This window comes from Erpetoichthys calabaricus, chromosome 16 (assembly GCF_900747795.2).
Source record: "Erpetoichthys calabaricus chromosome 16, fErpCal1.3, whole genome shotgun sequence".
NCBI classification, from domain to species: Eukaryota; Metazoa; Chordata; class Cladistia; order Polypteriformes; family Polypteridae; genus Erpetoichthys; species Erpetoichthys calabaricus.
The window spans coordinates 4,583,958-4,605,629 of record NC_041409.2 but is presented as its reverse complement, the minus strand read 5'-3'; the positions used below and the strand labels follow the sequence as shown (position 1 = coordinate 4,605,629).

The 21,672-nt window shown below is 41.4% G+C and overlaps 1 protein-coding gene across 1 annotated transcript; it reads right to left on the bottom strand.

The window, feature by feature from the left end:
- Positions 1-4,440: 4,440 nt before the first annotated feature.
- On the bottom strand, positions 4,441-9,199 carry si:dkey-283b15.2 (neuronal pentraxin-1). The gene is given in 6 exon segments (XM_051920163.1): positions 4,441-5,978; positions 6,247-6,426; positions 6,590-6,846; positions 6,945-7,380; positions 7,989-8,351; positions 8,353-9,199. Coding segments are annotated over 6 exon segments (1,674 nt in total). The 5' UTR covers positions 8,581-9,199; the 3' UTR covers positions 4,441-5,768.
- Positions 9,200-21,672: the final 12,473 nt, after the last annotated feature.

Genomic DNA, 21,672 nt, shown 5'->3' with positions numbered 1-21,672 from the left:
TTGACTAGGAGGGCTTGTGTTTCACAAAGCAACAGTCAAGAAGTTACATAAAACACAAACACGGATAAAGGTTCAAAGAAAAATGAGTTAATTTAAATTTTATATTTGTGCACAACACAAAAATGCCATAATGGCTCCCCTATAGTCTAGCTATTCATAAATAATCTACAGGCGATGTCCACACGTCAGTGTAACTGACTAGCACTTTGAGTTTTTAGTCCACTCATCTGTCGTTAATAAAATTAGAAGCAAAATTCCATCACCCTCAGCAAGTGTTCGTGTTCTGAATTATTTTTTATTTTTCTGCCTACTACAGTAATTGTTTTGGGATGCTGTACATTAATTCTGTGTAAACTAATTTAGTTTCATATTAATGTTTTGATTTTTTTTCTCATGATTTTAGTGACGATAATTGTGGCACAATTTTCCACGCAACTGTTGCCATTTTGTGTTGTTTCTGAATGGCCGCCACCATTGCAAGGTTTTCACACGTGAAAATATTTCAGTAACATCGCATAATAACTTTTCTTCTTGCTGCTCCCGTTGGGGGGTCGCCACAGCAGATCATCTTCTTCCATATCTTCCTGTCCTCATCATCTTGCTCTGTCACCCCCCATCACCTGCATGTCCTCTCTCACCACATCCATAAACATCTTTAACTCTGCCACCTCCAGCTCTGTCTCCTGTTTTTTGGTCAGTGTTTCTCCTCCAGGCACTGCGTGGCCAATTTTCCTGTGTACTTCACGTCATTGTCATGTTGAGAGGTGAACCTTCTTCTTCCCATCTTCAACTTTCAGGCAGCAGGTTTTCCTTGGGAATTTGATGGTATTTTGCCTCATCCATTTTTCCTTCTACCCTGATAAGTGTCCCAGTCCCAGAGTAATACCCCCACCCCTCAACACGATGCTACCACCTCCATGCTTTACTGTAGGTATGGTGTGTTTTGCTATATTGGCTCTATCTGCCAGGTGTATCATTTGGCCAAATAGTTCAATTTTGGTCTCATCTGACCATAACACTTTTTTGCACTTGGCCTCAGAATTTTCATTGCTCCTCCATCCACTTTGGAGGGATGGCTTGATCCAGGGAGGATCCTAATGGTACCAGACACTTTCTATGTCTTAAGTATGGAGTGTATTGTGCTCCTGATAAAGCTTTTGAAATCTTCTTGTATGCATCTCCTGACTTGTTCCTCTCCACAACTTTGTCCCCGAGATCGTTAGAAAGTGCATTACCAGCGACAGTCAATTATTTGCTTTCCGTTGCAATACCAAGTTCTGGAACCCTCCAGGCATGGCTGTTTATATGCTAAACTACTCACAGGGATTACAACTGATCACACGTGGAGGCCAATTACCTTGGTGCACAATGGAGAAGGTGATCACCTTCATCAGATTGAGTTTACAAGTATTGTTTCAGAGTGAGATGATCTTTAATCAATTTTAGTGATTATTATTTTTCCAAACTTTTACTTCCATCCATCCATCCATTTTCCAACCCGCTGAATCCAAACTTTTACTTCCATCCATCCATCCATTTTCCAATCTGCTGAATCCGAACACAGGGTCACAGTGGTCTGCTGGAGCCAATCTCAGCCAACACAGGGCACAAGGCAGGAACCAATCTCGGGCAGGGTGCCAACCCACCACAGGACACACACACCAAGCACACACTAGGGCCAATTTAGAATTGCCAATCCACCTAACCTGCATGTCTTTGGACTGTGGGAGGAAACCGGAGCGCCCGGAGGAAACCCACGCAGACACGGGGAGAACATGCAAACTCCATGCAAGGAGGACCCGGGAAGCAAACCCAGGTCTCCTAACTGCGAGACAGCAGTGCTACCACTGCGCCACCGTGCCGCCCAACTTTTACTTGGATATAATAAGTTACATTGAGTAATTAAAGCTGAAAAAAAATATTTTTATGTGCGTTTTCATTTTAGACTGTAACGCAATAAAATGTGAATATTTTTAAAGGGGGGATTCTTTTCTATACTCATGACAGCACCTATTCTAAAGTTGTAAAGATTTCTCAATGAAAAGAATGTTATTGTAAAGCAAAATATTTTTTAAAATTACTCTCTGCGGCATGGTGGCGCAGTGGGTAGCGCTGCTGCCTCGCAGTTGGGAGACCTGAGGACCTGGGTTCACTTCCCGGGTCCTCCCTGCGTGGAGTTTGCATGTTCTCCCGTGTCTGCGTGGGTTTCCTCCCACAGTCCAAAGACATGCAGGTTAGGTGGATTGGCAATTCTAAATTGGCCCTAGTGTGTGCTTGGTGTGTGGGTGTGTTTGTGTATGTCCTGTGGTGGGTTGGCACCCTGCCCGGGATTGGTTCCTGCCTTGTGCCCTGTGTTGGCTGGGATTGGCTCCAGCAGACCCCCGTGACCCTGTGTTCGGATTCAGCGGGTTGGAAAATGGATGGATGGAATTACTCTCTGCATGAAACACTGGTTGCTGGATATGCAGACTTGAAAAACAGGAAGCCAGTATACAGGTTCTGAGAAGAGATCTCAAAAATAAAGAAGACCACTTTGAGAATTTGAATAGCCGACAACAGATTTCAGTTAACTAGCTAGTTTGAAAGTGAGAGATGAAGACATAAAAAGAAATGTGACAAAAATGCACATTATGATCAGGAGACCCAGTGCATGCCTTGAATGAGCACCCACCACATTACCACACCACCACTAGCCATCTGTACTGTTCATACCTGACAGGGTGACACTTGGGGCTTTTCGTAATATTCTGGTCCTCCCATCATAATATCATAACACTGCTCTCGGTGCCAGGTAAGGTCCTTGTTAAGGTCGTCCTCAATAGGATCTGTGATCACTTGCTCACCTACCAGCGACTGGGACAGTCTTGTTCTATGCCTAAAAAGTCTACTATTGACCACATCCTGGCACTGAAGGTTCTCATCAAGCACAAACGTGAATATCAGCAGAGTTTCTTTGCAGCCTTTGCTGATTTTCATAAAGCGTTCGACTCCAGTTAATCGAGTTTCCCTGTGTGACATCTTGAGACTTCGTGGAACCTCCCCTCGAGGTTGCTGGATATCATGGCCAGCCTGTACTGTGAGTGCTGTGCAGAGTGGAAGCAGAACCTCTGTTTTTCCCAGTTGATTCTGAGGTTCATCAGATGTGTGTTCTGCTCCTACTCTGTTCAATGCTTGTATGGACTGGGTGTTGGGCAAGGTCGTGGGGTCCAGTGGCTGTGGGGCATCTGTTGGCGAAGAAAGATTCAATGATCTTGACTTTGCTGACAGTGCTGTGATCTTTGCAGAGTCAATGGAGGCTCTGATTGGGGTGCTCGAGAGACTGAGCGAGGGGTCTGAGTGTCTGGGATTGAGTGTCCTGATAAAAACCAAGATCCAGGGCTTTAATGACCTCTGAGGCACAGCCATCAGCAGTGTGTCTGTCTGCGGTCCTTGTCAAGAGGTTTACTTACCTCAGTAGCAACAGTCGTGTCTCTGGTGACTCTACCTATGAAGTCAGTAGATGGATTGGAAGGGCATGGGGGTTCATGGGGTCGCTGGAAAGGAGTGTGTGGCGCTCCTGATATCTTTGCAAAAGGACGAAGGTCCAAGTCTTTAGATTCCTGGTGCTCCCTGCTTTACTGTATGTTTATGAGACATGGATGCTATCCAGTGACCCGAGACAAAGACTGGACTCCTTTGGTACTTTGGAGAATCCTTGGGTATTACTGGTTTGATTTTATGTTGAATGAGCGGTTGCGCACGGTGTCTTGAATGAAGCACATCACATGCATTGTTAGGGAGAGTCAGTTACGGCACTATGGCCATGCGGCGTGATTCTTCGAGGGTGATCCAGCTCACAGGATTCTCATTGTTGAGGACTCGAGAGGCTGGACCCTGCCAAGTGGACACCCATATAACACATGGCTGAGGTAGATAGATGGTCATTTCAGGGGAGGTGGGACTGGCAAGGCTTTTCCAAGTCAAAAGTGCCCACTGTTTGTGTTCTTTCTCCCACTGAAGGTGCATATTTTTCCTTGTTACCAGCATGAGTTAAATTAGATGGGTGCTTAACTGCCATGCTCCATCCATAAGCAATAACTGACAGCTTGTGCATTCTAATATCCCTCTTTTGGCAGCATGTCTGCACTCAGCTGCAGACTAACTGACTGTAGCACATCCATTACTCAGACGTCTGTTACATCAGCTGTCTTGTTCCTTCTATTGGTTTGACTTTTTTCAGGGCTGTGTGACCCTGTCATGAGTGAAAGCTCCAGCAGGAGAGCTGATACATCTAAACAGTCTAAAAGCAGTCTAATACATGGTCTGGCTCATTCTCCCCTTGAAACACACACACGTACAGCAGGATTCACCTACCTACATTAAACAGCACTGCCAACAGTCACGATGGCACCACTGACACAGCGGTCCATTGCAAGAATAAAAATAATCTATCACAGGTAATCTTTGTCAAAAGCTTTATTTACAAATATTTCCAGCAAATTAAGTAACAGATTACATGTTTAAAATATTTACATATAAACATTTTCCATTAAGAACACTGAAGATAGTTTTTAAAACATAAAAAGTCCTTTAATGTGACATAAATGATTTCAAACACGTGCATACAACGATATGCAGTATGCCCATCTCAAGTTTTGCACAGTATTATGTGTTATTATACTGGAACATAAACGAATGAACAGGTGATTATTCTAGACATACAGGCGTTAAGAACTGTTAATTTAGAAAGCAAACTTAGCACAGTATTTTCCATTCGTTTTCAACAACAGCTGCATATTCATATTCATGTGACACATCTAAGCTCTTGCATCTTCTTTAACCGATTTCCATTTTATCACACAATCAAAATCAAGTATATTGAAATTTTTGACCAGTCATCAGCTACTGAAATTTACATTTAACCCTAAAACCTACTTCAAGTTTTGTTTACACCGTTTTCCGGTTAGCCAAAATACCCCTTTCACTAAAAAACCTAAGCTAGGCACCATTAAAGTGATAGTCAGTGGCAATTACATACAATGAGAAAAAGAGTCTGATGTCACTATTTACAATGCATTACAAAATTATAAAGGTATGATTGTAATTTGGCCATATCTACAGGAAACCATAAACCTTTACCTCCACGAATGGTATGGTCCTTTCACGCCTTTGACAGCCAAATGACGAAACACACATGGCTAATGCATGATCTTTTGATTTAAGCAGATTCAGAGAGTTTACATAAGCTTGTTTAAATCATTTTTGATCATGCCTTGTCTCCCTTCTACTATAATCTGGCCTTTATGTTTGTGATGACTCTCTGCCTTTTTCAAATTAATATTCAGTCAGTTTGATAAAACTTAATGAGATATTTATGTCCTCACTCTTTGAAGGACATTCTCCTAAGGCTAATTTGTGCTTTGCTGCAATTAAGCAGCTTGGCAGTAATGTAAGTCTCTTTGTTAGTCAGAAACCCATGAACAATGCAAGTTACATATTAGCACTGTGGAGCAATTGCATATGACTCATAAAACCTGATGAAATCCAATATAAAGCAATTCCATAACGGTATTCTAAAACAGTTCTGCCTTTATGTCATCTTACCCTTACATGAAATGGTCAACTGGAAACAGAGGCACCATATTCAGGTACTTAGGGAGTTCTCTGCCGGTGGGCATGAAAGAAGGTTCCAGAGAGGGTGAAGGTTTTGCTGTCCCTGCAATTAACAACTTAACAGCACTCCACAGAGGATGCCATAGCATCACAAAGCCTTGTACAGTTCCCATCTTTTAATGGCAGGGATCAAAGGGGTACTTTGTCACACCCCCATGAAGTTCAATAACTGATTCTGTCCAAGCGATGATATCACCAGTTGCATGGCTTCCACATGTGGCCAGACTGTAGATCTCACTTGGTGTAAGGACATGTGACCACATATTAAGATCTGACATCTCCCCAACAAAGGCTTGCGTGGCATCAAAACGACCACCCAAAGTGTCCTGCATGAAAACAAATACAAACAATAGTAGAGCGACAGCTTACCCGTAGGTCAAACAACCCAGCTCACTAAGAAATAAACTCAAGTTTTACAGATTTGGATAAAAGTTCTAGGTTACTCGACTATAAAGCATTTAGGATGCATGTTGTTCTGTTCAAGTCACAGATTTTTAAAACAGATCATGTATATTCAGGAATCAGTTACTAGTAAAGAATCAAAAACATAATTATAATTCATTGTGAATTATAACACGTAGGACAGCATCTCACCTGTTCCTGCCCCAGGATAAAAATGCCTCCTGGTTTGATGGGATGCCAAGCTGCTAGGTTTTCTCCTGTGCCACGCTTGGTGCCATCCTGGTATGATTCCCATAAACCATCACGTGTAGACCACGTCACACAAATGTGGTGCCACTTGGCATCATTGATAGAAAGCGGAAGTGTGACAGCCTAGAAGAGAGCAACACAAATATTTCACAGCTTGCATTGATTTCAAAGTAAGATGTAAGATATGGAAAACAGTGAAAAAACATAATTTTTTAAAGTAGTGTGACATGCCATGGGGAGAGAACTGAACCACTCTAGGAAGAACAAATCGTTGAGGTGACCTCACCTTGTCATTAACCAGCAGTTCCATGGGATTGTTGCCCCATTCAATGAGGACAAGCTCATTGGCCTGGCCTGGAACCGAGTAGGAGAATGGGGTACCCACTCCAGGAGATGAGCTGGACTTGAGCCACAAGCAAAGAGTCATGGCAAATAGTTCATGGAGCAGTGTCCGTTTCACACGGCCATACATGTAGTTGGTACGCATTGGGAATCCAATCTGAAAATCATCTGGACCTTTTGTCTTCTTGTGTGTCAGTGCAGCTGAAAGAAATAGAAATGACGAGATTATCTATCTATCTATCTATCTATCTAAGAGCACAGTTCTTCTCATAGCTGTAGACATTTTTTAATTATCCTACCTTTTTCGGCACTTCTTTGGTGCAGATGGTTCATAACTGTATCAAGTTTATGATGGTGGCTTCCATGAATATTGGCTGATGTGCGGTGATAGTCATGAGGTGTATGGTCCTCGTGACCTTTTGAGGTACTCCGATGAGGGGCATATCTAGGTGCATGAGTATCATGGTTGTTGTGAGCATCTTGGCTGTCATGGTGATCTGCTGTATTGTTGTTGTGGTGATGATCACTGTGATGTTCCCTGCCTTCCTCGCCTTCTTCATCCTCTTCATGTTCATCTCCTTCCTCATCTTCATCCTCGTGGCCATGTTCCCCTCCTTCTCCATCATCCCTTTCAGAATGTAGTCGCTGCTGAATCTGGTGCTCCAAGGTGCTGATCTTCCTTTGAAGAAGGTCCCTTAAAGAGTTGGAGTAAGTGGTTGATGTATTTTTTGTGTGCTACAAGAGAGCAGGAGTTACAGAAATAAGTTTTCATTGCAAGAAGACAGAATATTCAATTTTGTAAGGCATCTTTAGTAACAATTTGTTTTTTTTTTTCAGTTCCTTTTACTTATTTTGATTGTAAAGACAACTGTCACCCTTTTCCCCCAACCTACCCTTAAAGGTGAGGGTTTGGTATTGCTCCCTCTGAGGACTATAATTGACTTTACTTTGCAGATTAAAAAGATTGGCAACAAGACTTCAAATACACAGAAGGGCATAAGCTTAGAGGAAACCCACTCATTTTAAACAGTGCAATTTAAACAAATATCAGAAGGGGAAAACAAAGAAAATGCAAAATAATGAAAAGTGTTTAGAATCTCAGAGCTGCACAATTTCTACAGGCCAACTATGTAGTTTCCAGTAACTTTCAGACAATCTAAAATATTAACTACAATATTGCTGATAGATAGATAGATAGATAGATAGATAGATAGATAGATAGATAGATAGATAGATAGATAGATAGATAGATAGATAGATAGATAGATAGATAGATAGATAGATAGACACACACACACACACACACGAAGGAGCAGTAAATGCCACATGAGATACTCAGATACCTGCAGATTCTCAAGTCTCTCTTTCAGTGACTGCAACATTCTTCCCATTTGATCGACTGATTCCTTGTGTTTAGGAGGGTCTCCCATGGTGTTCTTATTTGGAACATGGACCCCATGAGACATGTAAGGCTCTGAGAGATGATGGGCTCCCGAGTGCCCTTCAGAATGGTGTCCAGAAGAATGACCAAGCTGGTTCAGGTGGTGTAGTGCAGCCCGACCATGAAAACCATCTTCAGGTTCCAGAGGATGTGCCCCCAGGCTTGGGCCCTCATGAGTTCCCCCAAATCCTTCGCAAAGAGTGAGCTTGGCCGTGAGCTCGCGGATTGTCTCCCTCTGGTCAAGGATGGTTTCTTTCTGCTGAACCGATGGTCTCCCGCAGGTGTAAGATGGTTGTTTTAGCATCATCTGTTAGTCCTCCCCAAGAACCTGCCCCAGCTGGTGATGCATGTCTGCTTCCAGAACACCCAGGATCTGAATCAACTGGTATGGGTGAGCACACAAATTTTGGCAGAAGTCCGTAGTCGGGAGCAGTTGTTTGTTTGGTCAGTGAAATCAAAAAAGACCAGACGAATAACAGCCACAAGGCAGACATATTCAAAGTTTAGTCGATGGTGAAAACAGAAATAAGTGAAGCTGCGCCACCAGCTCAAGCAGACAACTTCACTGTTGTGGACTAAAGTGTAACTGAGAGTTTGACGTTTTCAGGCCGCTTTGGTCCCTCTTCTTTTCAGGTATTCCTGAACTCAGTCTAATTTTGCCTCGTTCAAAGCTGTCTTTAGGCAGATGGGTGTATCAGCATTTTGTTATTCTTTTTTAAAGGATATAAATCCAAAAAAAAATCACTAAGGAGTGAAGCTTTCCTTGAAAGTGAAACAGTCCAGGTCCAAAATGAGGTCAGTCTCATTAACGGGCCCCTCCTCCTCCTTGTATTATTTCCAAGAACCTTATGAAAGCAGACTTAGCGCACAAGTACTATTTTCAATCAATCTTGTCTCCTGATGCTGCTTCTAAAACTTTTAGTTAGATGAAGAAATGTTACCAGTCATCATAAACTAGTCCACCCATGTCCTAAAAAAGAAAAGAAAGTTCAGAAGAAAGAGGACGAGTGTGGCAGGCCGGAGAGATGCATGCAGAAGCAGAAGCTCTGAGAAGTGCAGATGGCTGGCAGTGTTACATCGTCAAGAGTGACTTTCAAGAAGATTTTGACTGCTTAGTGGCTACTTAGGGACACTAATTCTCGTTTTCTTTGTCCTTCCCTGCAGACTCCTCCTACTCAGCACCCCCCCCCATTGGAATGTCTAAGGCCACAAGCTGTCAAGTGAGTCAGGATGTCTGCCAGGTTACATGAAGCATCTTTTAATATCTGGTGCCGTTTCCTTTGGGTTTTCTCTTCCTCTTTGCCTTCTGTGTTGTCAAGCTGCCCAGGTACTCTTGTCTAACCTGTCCCAATTTATTTATTTTCTTTGTCTGGATTTATCTCTGGCTGAATTAAGGATTATAATGTCTGTCTCTATGTATGAAAGGTCTAAGAGAAGGTTTATGGATGTGGTGAGAGAGGACATGCAGGTGATTGGTGTGACAGAGCAAGATGCAGAAGACAGGAAGATATGGAACAAGATGATCCGCTGTGGCAACACCTAATGGGAGCAGCCAAAAGAAGAAGAAGAAGAATGTCTGTCTGTATGTCTGAGCATCCTCTCCAGTATTCCATGAACTCAATTAGACCATTTAGGAACTCAAAAGGGGAGTGAAGGCTTTTCAGTTTATACTTCTGCAAAGATAAAGGTTGCATCCGATGCACAATATCACCTCTTCATGAACGTTGCCTCAGTAGTCTTGAACTTAAGCCCTGAGAGCAGCCAGTCACATCCACACATCCTGCAGTGCCTTACATTTCTAGGAAATCGTCTAATGGAGGTTGCACCAATTCTGAAAGATCCAAGTGTGCCTAACATGAACATCTGTTCAAAAAGAAATGAGTCCATCAATGTTTCTATTTACTTTGGAGTGGTTGAAATAAAAAAAAAATTAAAATTAAAAGTCTAGCAGAGTTCAAATGATCGGGCAAAATTTAGTACTGAGGCAAAACAAGAATTGTAGTCAAGGCAAAGCTTTAGAAGGGAACTTAAAATTACTAATCAATGAAAAATTTTTATTCTTGAGGCAGTTTTTTTTAAAAAAAAATGAAATATCCTTGATGTATTTTGGAGAAATTGGCTGACTAGGATTGGTAATCTTGTTGGACAGAATGGCTTGTTCCTATCGATATTGTTCTAATCTTCCAAAAATTCACACAAACATATTAGACCTTCGGACTATTTTGAAAAGAACAAGCCATTCAGCCCAAAGGGGTAATTTTCACCTGATTTCTACTAAATAACATCACGTCTAGATTTGAAGATCCCTAAAGTCCTACCGCTGCTTTTTACATTTATTCCATGTGTCTATGGTTCTGTACATGAAGAAAAACTCACAATTGCATTTATAAATCTGGACAGAGCACCTAAGTATATAAAAGAGTGGGTTTACTAATCCTTTAGTGACAGTTGAAACTGAGTGATTATCCTTCCATAAACTGGGACAGGTACACTTTATCATCCCCGAGGGAAGTTTGTTTGCAGTAGAATAGAACATAAGCCATTGTTACACAGATGCAAAAAAAAAAAAAACAAATAAGCAAAGACACGCCAACTGAAAACCAGTGTCACACACACTCAAGATTAGTATAAAGATGAATAATTACCTTTAACAGTACACACAATTATAATGTAACAGAATTCAAAATGTTTATAGCTCTGGGAATAAAAGATTTTTTTAAAACTGTTGCTGTTAACCCTTGGGGACCCAGTGATGCAGCTTGATGACAACAACTGAAATTTAGGAAAGAGAGGATGGCTACTGTCTGTCAGAAATGACATGGCCTTCTTTCTAACCTGTTTATGGTACAGTTCAGTGATGCAGGTCTGCTGCAAACCAATAAATTTACAGTGGACTTTACAGTATTGTTAAGATGTATTATATTATATTATATATATATATATATATATATATATATATATATGTGATGAAAGTAACAGGGCGGCACGGTGGCGCAGTGGGTAGCGCTGCTGCCTCGCAGTTGGGAGACCTGGGGACCCGGGTTCGCTTCCCGGGTCCTCCCTGCGTGGAGTTTGCATGTTTTCCCCGTGTCTGCGTGGGTTTCCTCCGGGTGCTCCGGTTTCCTCCCACAGTCCAAAGACATGCAGGTTAGGTGGATTGGCAATTCTAAATTGGCCCTAGTGTGTGCTTGGTGTGTGGGTGTGTTTGTGTGTGTCCTGCGGTGGGTTGGCGCCCTGCCCAGGATTGGTTCCTGCCTTGTGCCCTGTGTTGGCTGGGATTGGCTCCAGCAGACCCCCGTGACCCTGTGTTCGGATTCAGCGGGTTGGAAAATGGATGGATGGATGGATGAAAGTAACAGTCTTCAGAACTGGCAATGGTCATCTTGGTAGTAAATAAAAACACTGCAAATGTTAAACCGACACTTAAAAAAAGGAATTGTCTCTATGCTCGTTTGTGTGAGAACCGATTATAAGCAGTCCACAGTGATCAGACTGCATTCTGTGTTAAAAAAATGTAAAACTAACTCGGCAGAGAAAATAAATAAATAAGTGTGTGTGTGTACAGGCGTCTATATCTTTGCTTTCCTGCATTGTGCTCTCGTATCTTTGCCCTGTAATATTGCGAGCTTGGTTTCATTCTCTTGCTTATTGAATAGACCAGTGGTTCTCAAACTGTGGGGCAGGCCCCCCTAGTAGGGTGCGAAGATGTGAAAAAAAGAAAACAAGAATCAAAAATATGAAATATACATCTATTGAAACCAAAACAAATTAACTTAAACTACATTCAGATACTAGAAAAATAAATATAGAGTTAGATAAATGTCGATAAAAGTTAAGTAGGTATAATAAAATATGCATCTATGATATATCATTAATTAAAAAAGAACAAATTGGTATTAGTGGGCTCCTTTCAAAAAAACGTTAGGGGGGGCGCGATTAATTACTGTTATGAAAACTTGGGTCGCAAATACTTAAAAGTTGAGAAATGCTGGAATAGACTAAGTTTAAGTAATAAATGTTAATAAGGGGCTGTCAACTGGGTTATTTATAATCTAATTTTCTCATTGTGCCGAATTTTGCACTACAATGGTAATGTCACCAGCAATAGGATTTATCGCAAAACTGTAGTGACCAGTAAATAATTTGACTTTTGCACACATATACAGCATTCAAACCGTACAAAACACAAATTAAATGCTTACAGGTAATCAGCACGACCAGGACCATGAAAAGCAACTCTTCTATGCCCGCTATGTTTTTCTTCCATGACAGGTGCCCGATCGTTGAAAGAGACATTGTAATGTGCAGAAACCAATCAGAGAAAGGCCACGAAATAAGCACGAAAATGGAAAACTCCATTTTCGCCCGTCCACACCACAACACTGATGCTGCGTTTACAAAATCTTCAAGCGCTGAGAGTGTATTGAAAAGTCTTCATTTTCAGGGGTAAGGAATGATGGGGTAGTGTGAATGAAAGGCAGAAATGGAGACAAATGTCTGCATTTTAAAATACAAATGTGGTAGTGTGAACTGGGCCTTGGGAGATATTTAGAGATCATCAACAACAGGGCCATTGCTTTCCTTATATTGTAGAAGACTCACAATGGCAGGATTATCAGCAAATTTCAGGATATGTCTGTCCTTGGGTGAACTCCTGCAGTCATTTGTGTACAAGATTAACAGAAGCGGAGGCAGAAAGTAGCCTTGAGATGATCCCATAGAAAAGTTAAGACTATCAGAGAAACGGTCATTAACACTCACTCTTTGTGTTCTGTTAGTTAAATCTGTTAGTTAAACAGTCCAGTATCCACCTTGCCAAGTCAGGGTCCAAACAGAATTGATCAACCAGTTTGTCAACTAAAATGTGGGTCTGGATTATATCAAAAGCTGATGAGAAAACTATACATCACAATCTTTTATGTTTATTTATTTTTGGTCCTTCATACTGCTAATACAGTAAATTCACTGTGGCGTCCTCCAGCCCCTATCTGTTGGGTCACTGGTGTGGATCACTGGTTACCTGTGTCATTCAGGATTGACTTTAAAATTCTGCTTATGGTTTATAAAGCCTTAAATAATCTCGCCCCATCTTACATATCGGAATGTCTGACATCTTATATTCCAAATTGTAACCTCAGATCCTCAAATGAGTGTCTCCTTAGAATTCCAAGAGCAAAACTTAAAAGAAGTGGTGAGGTGGCCAATCTGGAATCTGGAATAGCCAGCCAATAGGAATTTGCCAGGCTAATACAGTGGAGCACTTCAAAAAACTGCTGAAAACACATTACTTTAACATGGCCTTCTCATAACTTCACTGTAATTTAAATCCTGATACTCTGTATATCCAATTCATTATAATAACTATTCATGGTGGCTCTAAAATCTGTACTAACCCTTACTCTCTCTTCTGTTTCCTTTTCCGGTGTCCTTTTGGTGGTGGCTTGCGCCACCACCATCTACTCAAAGCACCATGATGCTCCAACAGAAGTCTGCATGACCATCATCGTCAAGTCCTTCCATGAGAACCCTAAATACAAAGAGGACTATTTCATTTATGTGAGGTAGAATGCCCAGAGGGGACTGGGTGGTCTCATGGCCTGGAACCCCTGCAGATTTAATTTTTTTCTCCATCTGTCTGGAGTTTTTTTTTTGTTTTTTCTGTCCCCCCTGGCCATCGGACCTTACTCTTTTTCTATGTTAACTAATGTTGTCTTATTTTAATTTCTTATTTTGTCTTTTTTCTTTTCTTCACTATGTAAAGCACTTTTTGTATGAAAATGTGCTATATAAATAAATGTTGTTGTTGATCCAGATAAGCCTGTGTTTTATTTAGCAGCTCTGTCACAAAGTATTTCATGATACGAGAAGTTAAGACCACTGGTCTGACATCATTTAATGCTTTTGCAGTGTGTAGTTTAAATGTCTGCTGAGATTTTCCTTTTTTACACTCCAACATCTTCGAGTGGAGTGGAGTGGCTTTATTGTCATACTGTACTTACACAGTAGTGCGGCATACAGCAGTGTGAAATAACAGCCTTGTATGTACAAGTGAAAAACAGATAAAGAAGTATACCGATAGATAGATAGATAGATAGATAGATAGATAGATAGATAGATAGATAGATAGATAGATAGATAGATAGATAGATAGATAGATAGATAGATAGATAGATGCAATTTGAAATAGAGCAACTTAATGATGCATGTACATAGCGTACAAACTAGGAAGGAATACAAATGGCGTGAGTAGAGAGCTTCAAAGCAAGAAATTAATAAGAGGGATGCAAAGTTTACAGGGGGATATCAAATTATTTTAATATTAGCTGGGCTAACTTTGCAAACTGAGTACAAGAGCGGGAGTTTTAAGAAGTAATCAGTGACTGTTTTCAGCACAGAATGTTTAAGTACCAATGCAGGGGGAAGCCTGTCTAGATTTAGTATTTTGTAATAACCAGGATAAAATTGAGGATGTACAGGTGATTGAACCACTAGGGACAAGGGACCATCATATAATACAATTCTCAGTGGTATGGAAGAGCGCAGGGGCAAAGACTAAAACTGCTAAGCATAACTTTGGTAGGGCAAATATAGAACAGATACAGCCACATCTACACTGGACAGCACGCTTAAAATTCACTCAGTTCTGATAAGGCCTCTTGTCTTCTTTTAAAAAGTGTACTTTTCTTTCATAGCGAGCATGTCATTTCTTTTGTGTCCATCTTAAAAACAGTACATAGTCAGATTTTATGTTTATATTCTTTGTCATATTTAAAGTTTAATGTCATGTTTATGTCATATTACTTTTCACAAGTTTATTTAGTCCACTGAAAGACTAAAAATAAAAACAAATTATGATGTTACTACCACCCGAATGATTTTCAATCAGCTTGCGATGCTTTTTTGTAGATGACTTCATGGGGCAGGGTTAAGTTGCTGCTTAAGAAGGGTTTTAAGAAATACACGAAAAGTAGTTTGGACACTATGCACATTCATCAAAATGTTGCTCTATTTCAAATTATTCAATATTATTCAATTATTTAATATTAAAGGCTTGCTGAAAACAGTTAATGTCCAAACCCAGTGAAATTTCTAGCTAAATTACTTTCCAAAATAGTAGAAGACTTTGAATTGGACATTGAGATCTGTGCGCCTTATTGCACACAACAACAACAATTCATTTCGTTCATAGCCCAAAATCACACAAAGAATGTCTCAGTGAGCTTTGTTTTTGAGAGCCCCCCAGCCTTGACTCTGTAAGAAGACAAGAAAAAAACTCCCAAAAAATCATTTGTAGGAAATTAAAACGGAAGAAATCTTAGGAAGGGCCATTCAGAGAGAGAGATCCCCTTCCAGGAAGGTTGAGCATGCCATTGATTTCAAAAACATATGTGTAGTACTAAGGTGTTGTACCGTGTTAGCCATTATGAATGTAGAGAAAAGCCAAGCAAAATGACACCTTTTATTGGCTAACTAAAAAGATTACAATATGCAAGCGTTCGAGGCAACTCAGGCCCCTTCTTCAGGCAAGATGTAATATATATACTGTAAAAGAAAGACAAGAAGCGCATAAAGGTTTGGGGTTTTCCTGCCCCGTATACTGTAGAGAATTGCAAATAACTGTCATATAAATACAGACAATGTCATAACACCCTCCGCCGCCATGACGGAGGGGGGAACATTTAAGCAGAGGGACCGGAAATGGAAGAATGGGCTGATGGGAAAACCAAGGTGGATAGTGGGACTGTTGACGTCATCGGGGTGAGACAGAGGGAAGGCGGAAGTGGCGTGTTGTTTTCTTCGTGATTAGGAGGACTCATGGCGGCAGTGCGTCTTTCTTCCTGTAGAGACAGAGAGAGAGAGGTTAGTACCCCGCCATTCCCGTCTGGCATAAGCTGTCGTCTTACCTTTTGGATCGTTCCGCGGCTCCCTAATCGCACGTGCGTGACAATACATATATATGTATATACTGTATATATACACACAGTATGAAAGATTTTTAATTTCCAGTTGCTTATGGTTAAATCACAGAATGGGTAGAATTTTCCTCATTTCTTTTGGAAGACTGTTCAATATCATATCCTAGGTTTATTGTATATGAACTATACTATCAAAAGATATCTCAATTTACTCCTTACCACACAGCTGCTGGGAGTTTGTTTTGTTTCGGATGTGCCCTTTCTCGTGGTATGTCAGAGGACTGGGACTCTGTGAAGTGTGGTCTAGACTTACTTGTGGAGGCAAAATGGGGGAGGGACGGGGAGGAGAGCAAGTTACTTCTTATCTATCCATTTTACCTTCAGAACTGTAAGTGTCAATATAATGACAAGCTCCTTAACCATATTATCTGGGAATAATGACATGAAATCAAGGTTAAAACTAAACAACATACTACTTTTACTTAAGTTTACAAAATGCCCACAAAAGTTCAGAAGCAGTGTCTCTCTGACCAAGCATTGAGCTTTGTATCTTGGAATGTCAAAGGTCTCAATCATGATCCAAAGAGAAAAAAATATTCTCTCACCCAACAGGCCTAAATACTAAGGTGGTATTTTTACAGGAAGCTCACTTATGAAGTAAGGACCAGGTTTGATTGCAAAGAGTTTAAATTGGCCAAATGTTTCACTGCAGTTATGTAAAGAAAACCAGAGGTGTGGGAATGTCATTTGTAGCATCAAAGGTAGTATCTGATCCTGAAGGGTGCTACGCCATGGTGGAGGGTAATTCATTTGAATCTAAAGTGAATTTTGATAATATTTATTCATCTAATGTGGATGACAGAGATTGTATCCAAAACATATTCACATCAATCCTCAATATGAGAACTCATAAAATTATACTGGCTGAAGATTTTAATTGTGTTTTAAATCATGACCTCGGTAGATTATCAACTACACTGACAATAACATCTAATTCCACAAAGATAATCAAATAGCCTGTAATGGATCATATCTTATCAGACCCATGGGGATTCTTAAATCAAAATTAAAGAGAATGTTCCTTCTTCTCACAAGTACATCATAGTTAGTCAAGAACTCATTATTTCTTTAGTGACAATAACTTATTGCCCACTATCAAATTTTGTACATATGATGTTACTGTTATCTCTGATCACGCCCCCCTCATCATAGAGCTTGAATCGCTATGCTCTACATGCTCATTTCATATCTGTGGTCTAACCCTCTGTCATTAGTAGATGCAAACTTTATGGAGTTCATGTCCAAACAAATTGATTATCTTTTTTAGAGACTAACGCATCCTCAGAGGTTTGCACAGGAATACTTTGGGAAACTATGAAGGCATTTTTAAGAGGATACATTATTTCATATCTTTCACATAAAAATAAATTGGAGACCAAGAAGGTATCAGAGCTAATCAGTGAGATCTCCAGAACAAATTGAGAATATGCTAGGTCTCCAAATGAGGCACTTAAACAGAAAAGACAGGCTCTACAATCAGAATTTAATCTCTTGACAACAATCAGAAACTGAGAAACGTTTCTTTAAATCACAAGATCAAATGAGCACAAAGGTGTAATAAGATCTTAGGTGAACAAATCCACAAGCAAAAAGTTTGCAATGCAATAACAGAAAATACCAACACAACTGGAGATAAAATCATTGACCACAAAAATGTAACTCACATATTTAGGGAATACTATAAGTTCTTATATTCCACTCAGTTTAAAGAAGACAATACACTATCTCAGGAGGTTTTTGACACAATGCAAATAACACAGCTGGATACACTTAGTGAAGAACAACTTGACAAACCTCTGACACTCTCAGAACTACTGGATGCTATAAACTCTCTCCAAAGTGGGAACGCAGCAGGTCCTGATGGTTACCCAATTGAATTAAAAAAAAATTTCAAATAAGTTACCTTCACTATTATTAGCAAACATCTTTACCATTATTCCTTAATGCACAAGAAGCTTTTCAAAAGGTATACGGACTCAAATCAATGTGAATAAAAGTGTGCTTTTTTCACTGAATTTTCTAGCACACCATTCTAGACTGGACAGCTATCCATTCATTTGATTACATCAGTTAAAATATCTAGGGGTAAACATCACAAGTAAATATAATGATCTTTTTCAACACAAAATCTGCTATCAGCATTGAAAGAATTTAACAAGACATGAACATGTGGTATAAAATTTGAAGCAGCACCTGCCAGTAGGGAGTTGCAATAATCGATGAGTACAAGTCCAAGGAGGTTCTTCTCTTCTCCCACTTGGACAGAGGCAGTGGTGCTGTAAGAATTATGTTTCTGGACTTCTCTAGTGCCTTCAACACCGTCCAACCTCTGCTCCTTAGGGACAAGCTGACAGAGATGGGAGTAGATTCATACCTGGTGGCATGCATCGTGGACTATCTTAAAGACAGACCTCAGTATGTGCATCTTGGGAACTGCATGTCTGACATTGTGGTCAGCAATACATGAGCGCCGCAGGGGACTGTACTTTCTCCGGTCCTGTTCAGCCTATATACATCGGACTTCTAATACAACTCAGAGTCCTGCCATGTGCAAAATTTCGCTGACGACACTGCTATCGTGGGCTGCATCAGGAGTGGGCAGGAGGAGGAGTATAGGGATCCAATCAAGGACTTTGTTAAATGGTGTGACTCAAACCACCTACAACTGAAAACTGATTTTAGGAGGACCAGGCCCCTCATGGACCCCGTGATCATCAGAGGTGATTGTGTGCAGAAGGTGCAGACCTATAAATACCTGGGAGTGCAGCTGGATGATAAATTGGACTGGACTGCCAATACTGATGCTCTGTGCAAGAGAGGACAGAGCCGACTATACTTCCTTAGAAGTATAAGATGCTGCAGATGTTGCATCAGATGGTTGTGGTAAGCGCCCTCTGCTACGCAGTGGTGTGCTGGGGAGGCAGCATAAAGAAGAGGGACGCCTCACGCCTGGACAAACTGGTGAGGAAGGCAGGGTCTATTGTAGGCATGGAGCTGGACAGTTTGACATCCGTGGCAGAGCGACAGGCACTGAGCAGGCTCCTGTCAATCATGGAGTGTCCACTGCATCCACTAAACAGTGTCATCTCCAGACAGAGGAGCAGCTTCAGCGACAGACTACTGTCACCGTCCTGCTGCACTGACAGACTGAGGAGATCGTTCCTCCCCCACAGTATGCGACTCTTCAATTCCACCAGGGTGGTAAATGTTAACATTATTCAAAGTTATTGTCTGTTTTTACCTGCATTTTTATCACTCTTTAATTTAATATTGTTCTTTATCAGTATACTGCTGCTGGACTATGTGAATTTCCCCTTGGGATTAATAAAGTACCTATCTATCTATCTATCTATCTATCTATCTTTATAACACACTGGTGAGGCCTCATCTGGAGTTATGTGTGTCCAGTTTTGGTCACCAGGCTACAAACAGGACATAGCAGTGCTCGGAAAGGTCCAGAGAAGAGAAACTAGGCTGGTAGCCGAGGACTCCAGGACTGTGATTTAATTTTTTACTTTCTCTTTTACACTTTTAATCTCCTCCCTTGTCAACTGGCCATAGTTCACCAATTAATTAATGGACAAATATTGTTGGTTTCCAGTCTGAGGGCTATTTATTATTACTATTATTGATGTTGTTACTGTTGCTGGTTTATTATCTACTAGCCAACCCGCGGCATAGCATACGCCGCATAACTATTTATTGATGGGTGAACACTTCCTGAAAGACACAGTTGTCCAAATGGGGTGGGTTTGCGGAAACGACTGTAATTGAATGAAGAGATGGAACTCTGGAGAGAGCAACATACAATTGTCCGTGACTGAAAACTGGTTTTGGCAGATACAGGCATATCGTTTTGAAAGTTTGTCCCTGTGCCTTATTGTTATTACAAAGGCCAATCTAACAGGAAATTGTCTCCGTGTAAAAGTAAAAGGCAAATTTGAATCTGATGGGGTCAGGGATATCTCAGAAGTGAATGGTGATAGTAGCTGGAAGCATTTGGGACATTGCCACAATTTCTGCCTCACCACCATAAACTCCGGAAGTATTCATGTAGTCTGTGTATTGTTGAGCAGACTGTATGACTATGCTTCCGTGACTAAGACCAACGCTCTGTCGTGCGTATCCCATGGTCTAAAAGTTGGCGGGCGGGGCTCTGTCGTGCGTACCCCATGCGCACTGCCTGCTCATGCCTCGAGAGTGAAGGTGGACGCAGGAGGAGGGTTAGAGTTGGCAGGCGGGGCTCTGCCGTGCGTATCCCATGACGCGGGAGAAGGGTTACAGTTGGCGGGCAGGGCTCTGTCTTGCGTGCGTGCGTATCCCATGGTTGGGCGACTTGGAGGATTATATATAGAAAAGCAGCCAGAACCAAAAAGAACAATGAAAAGTCAACATGGCTCACAGGTGCACGTGGACTGTAGCAGAGTGCAAAAGTAAAAGGCAAATTTGAATCTGATGGGGTCAGGGAAATCCGGGGAATAAGGACAGTTTGTGAGGTAGCAGCTGCGATAGTTTTACACTCCAGTACATTGCGGTGAATGCTGGTAACAGTCAGGCGGGCGGGCAAGCCAACAAAAACACTATGCTCTTAGTATGGTATGAATCAGGTTTTTGTAGACAAAGGTTTTCCCTGTTCCTGCAGGACCATCTAAGAAGAAGCATGTTTGTCGCGGATGGGAATCGCTGTATGCAGCGTGTAAAACAGTTTGCGAGGGTGGACGCGATCGTGCGTATCCCATGACGCGGGTGGAGGGTTAGAGTTGGTGGGCGTGGCTCTGTCATGGGTATCCCATGGTCTCTGTCTTGCGTGCCACGGTCGGCTGCTTAGTGAATTGTTGGCGGGCGTGGCTCTCTGTCTTGCGTGTGTCTTGCTGCTTAGTGAATTATATATACAAGGTATATAGATGTTGTAGCATATAAATTTTTGTCCTCTCCCATTAATGTTTATGACATGTCAGTACCCACACATATTACATTATGTGCATACTAATTATGCTATTTTGTAAAATTTTGCTAAATTGTAGAATTTGTTTAAGGCATCAGTTACAATGTCTCTTAAATATCTCTAAGTTTGCATGGCATGTGTTTAATTAAAAAAAGGCAGGCAACTTTCAGCCAAGGTATGTAGAGAAGTGGGCAGGAAGTACGTGATCCTACCATGCCCCCCATAGCATTTCAGAAGTCCCCCTAACCATTTTGGTCTGGGGCCATGGATGGTGGTCTCTGCTGCTGTGCAAGAAACTGGCAACCTTTACACATTTGCTTCACGGCTGTGCAGGTGGTTCACTACTAAATTTCCCTTTTACTTTCTATAGTTTTAATATGGGAGGCACGGTGGCGCAGTGGTAGCGCTGCTGCCTCGCAGTTAGGAGACTCAGGTTCGCTTCTCGGGTCCTCCCTGCGTAGAGTTTGCATGTTCTCCCCGTGTCTGCGTGGGTTTCCTCCAGGCACTCCGGTTTCCTCCCACAGTCCAGACATGCAGGTTAGGTGGATTGGCATTTCTAAATTGGCCCTAGTGTGTGCTTGGTGTGTGTGTGTGTGTGTGTGTGTCCTGTGGTGGGTTGACACCCTGCCTGGGATTGGTTCCTGCCTTGTGCCCTGTGTTGGCTG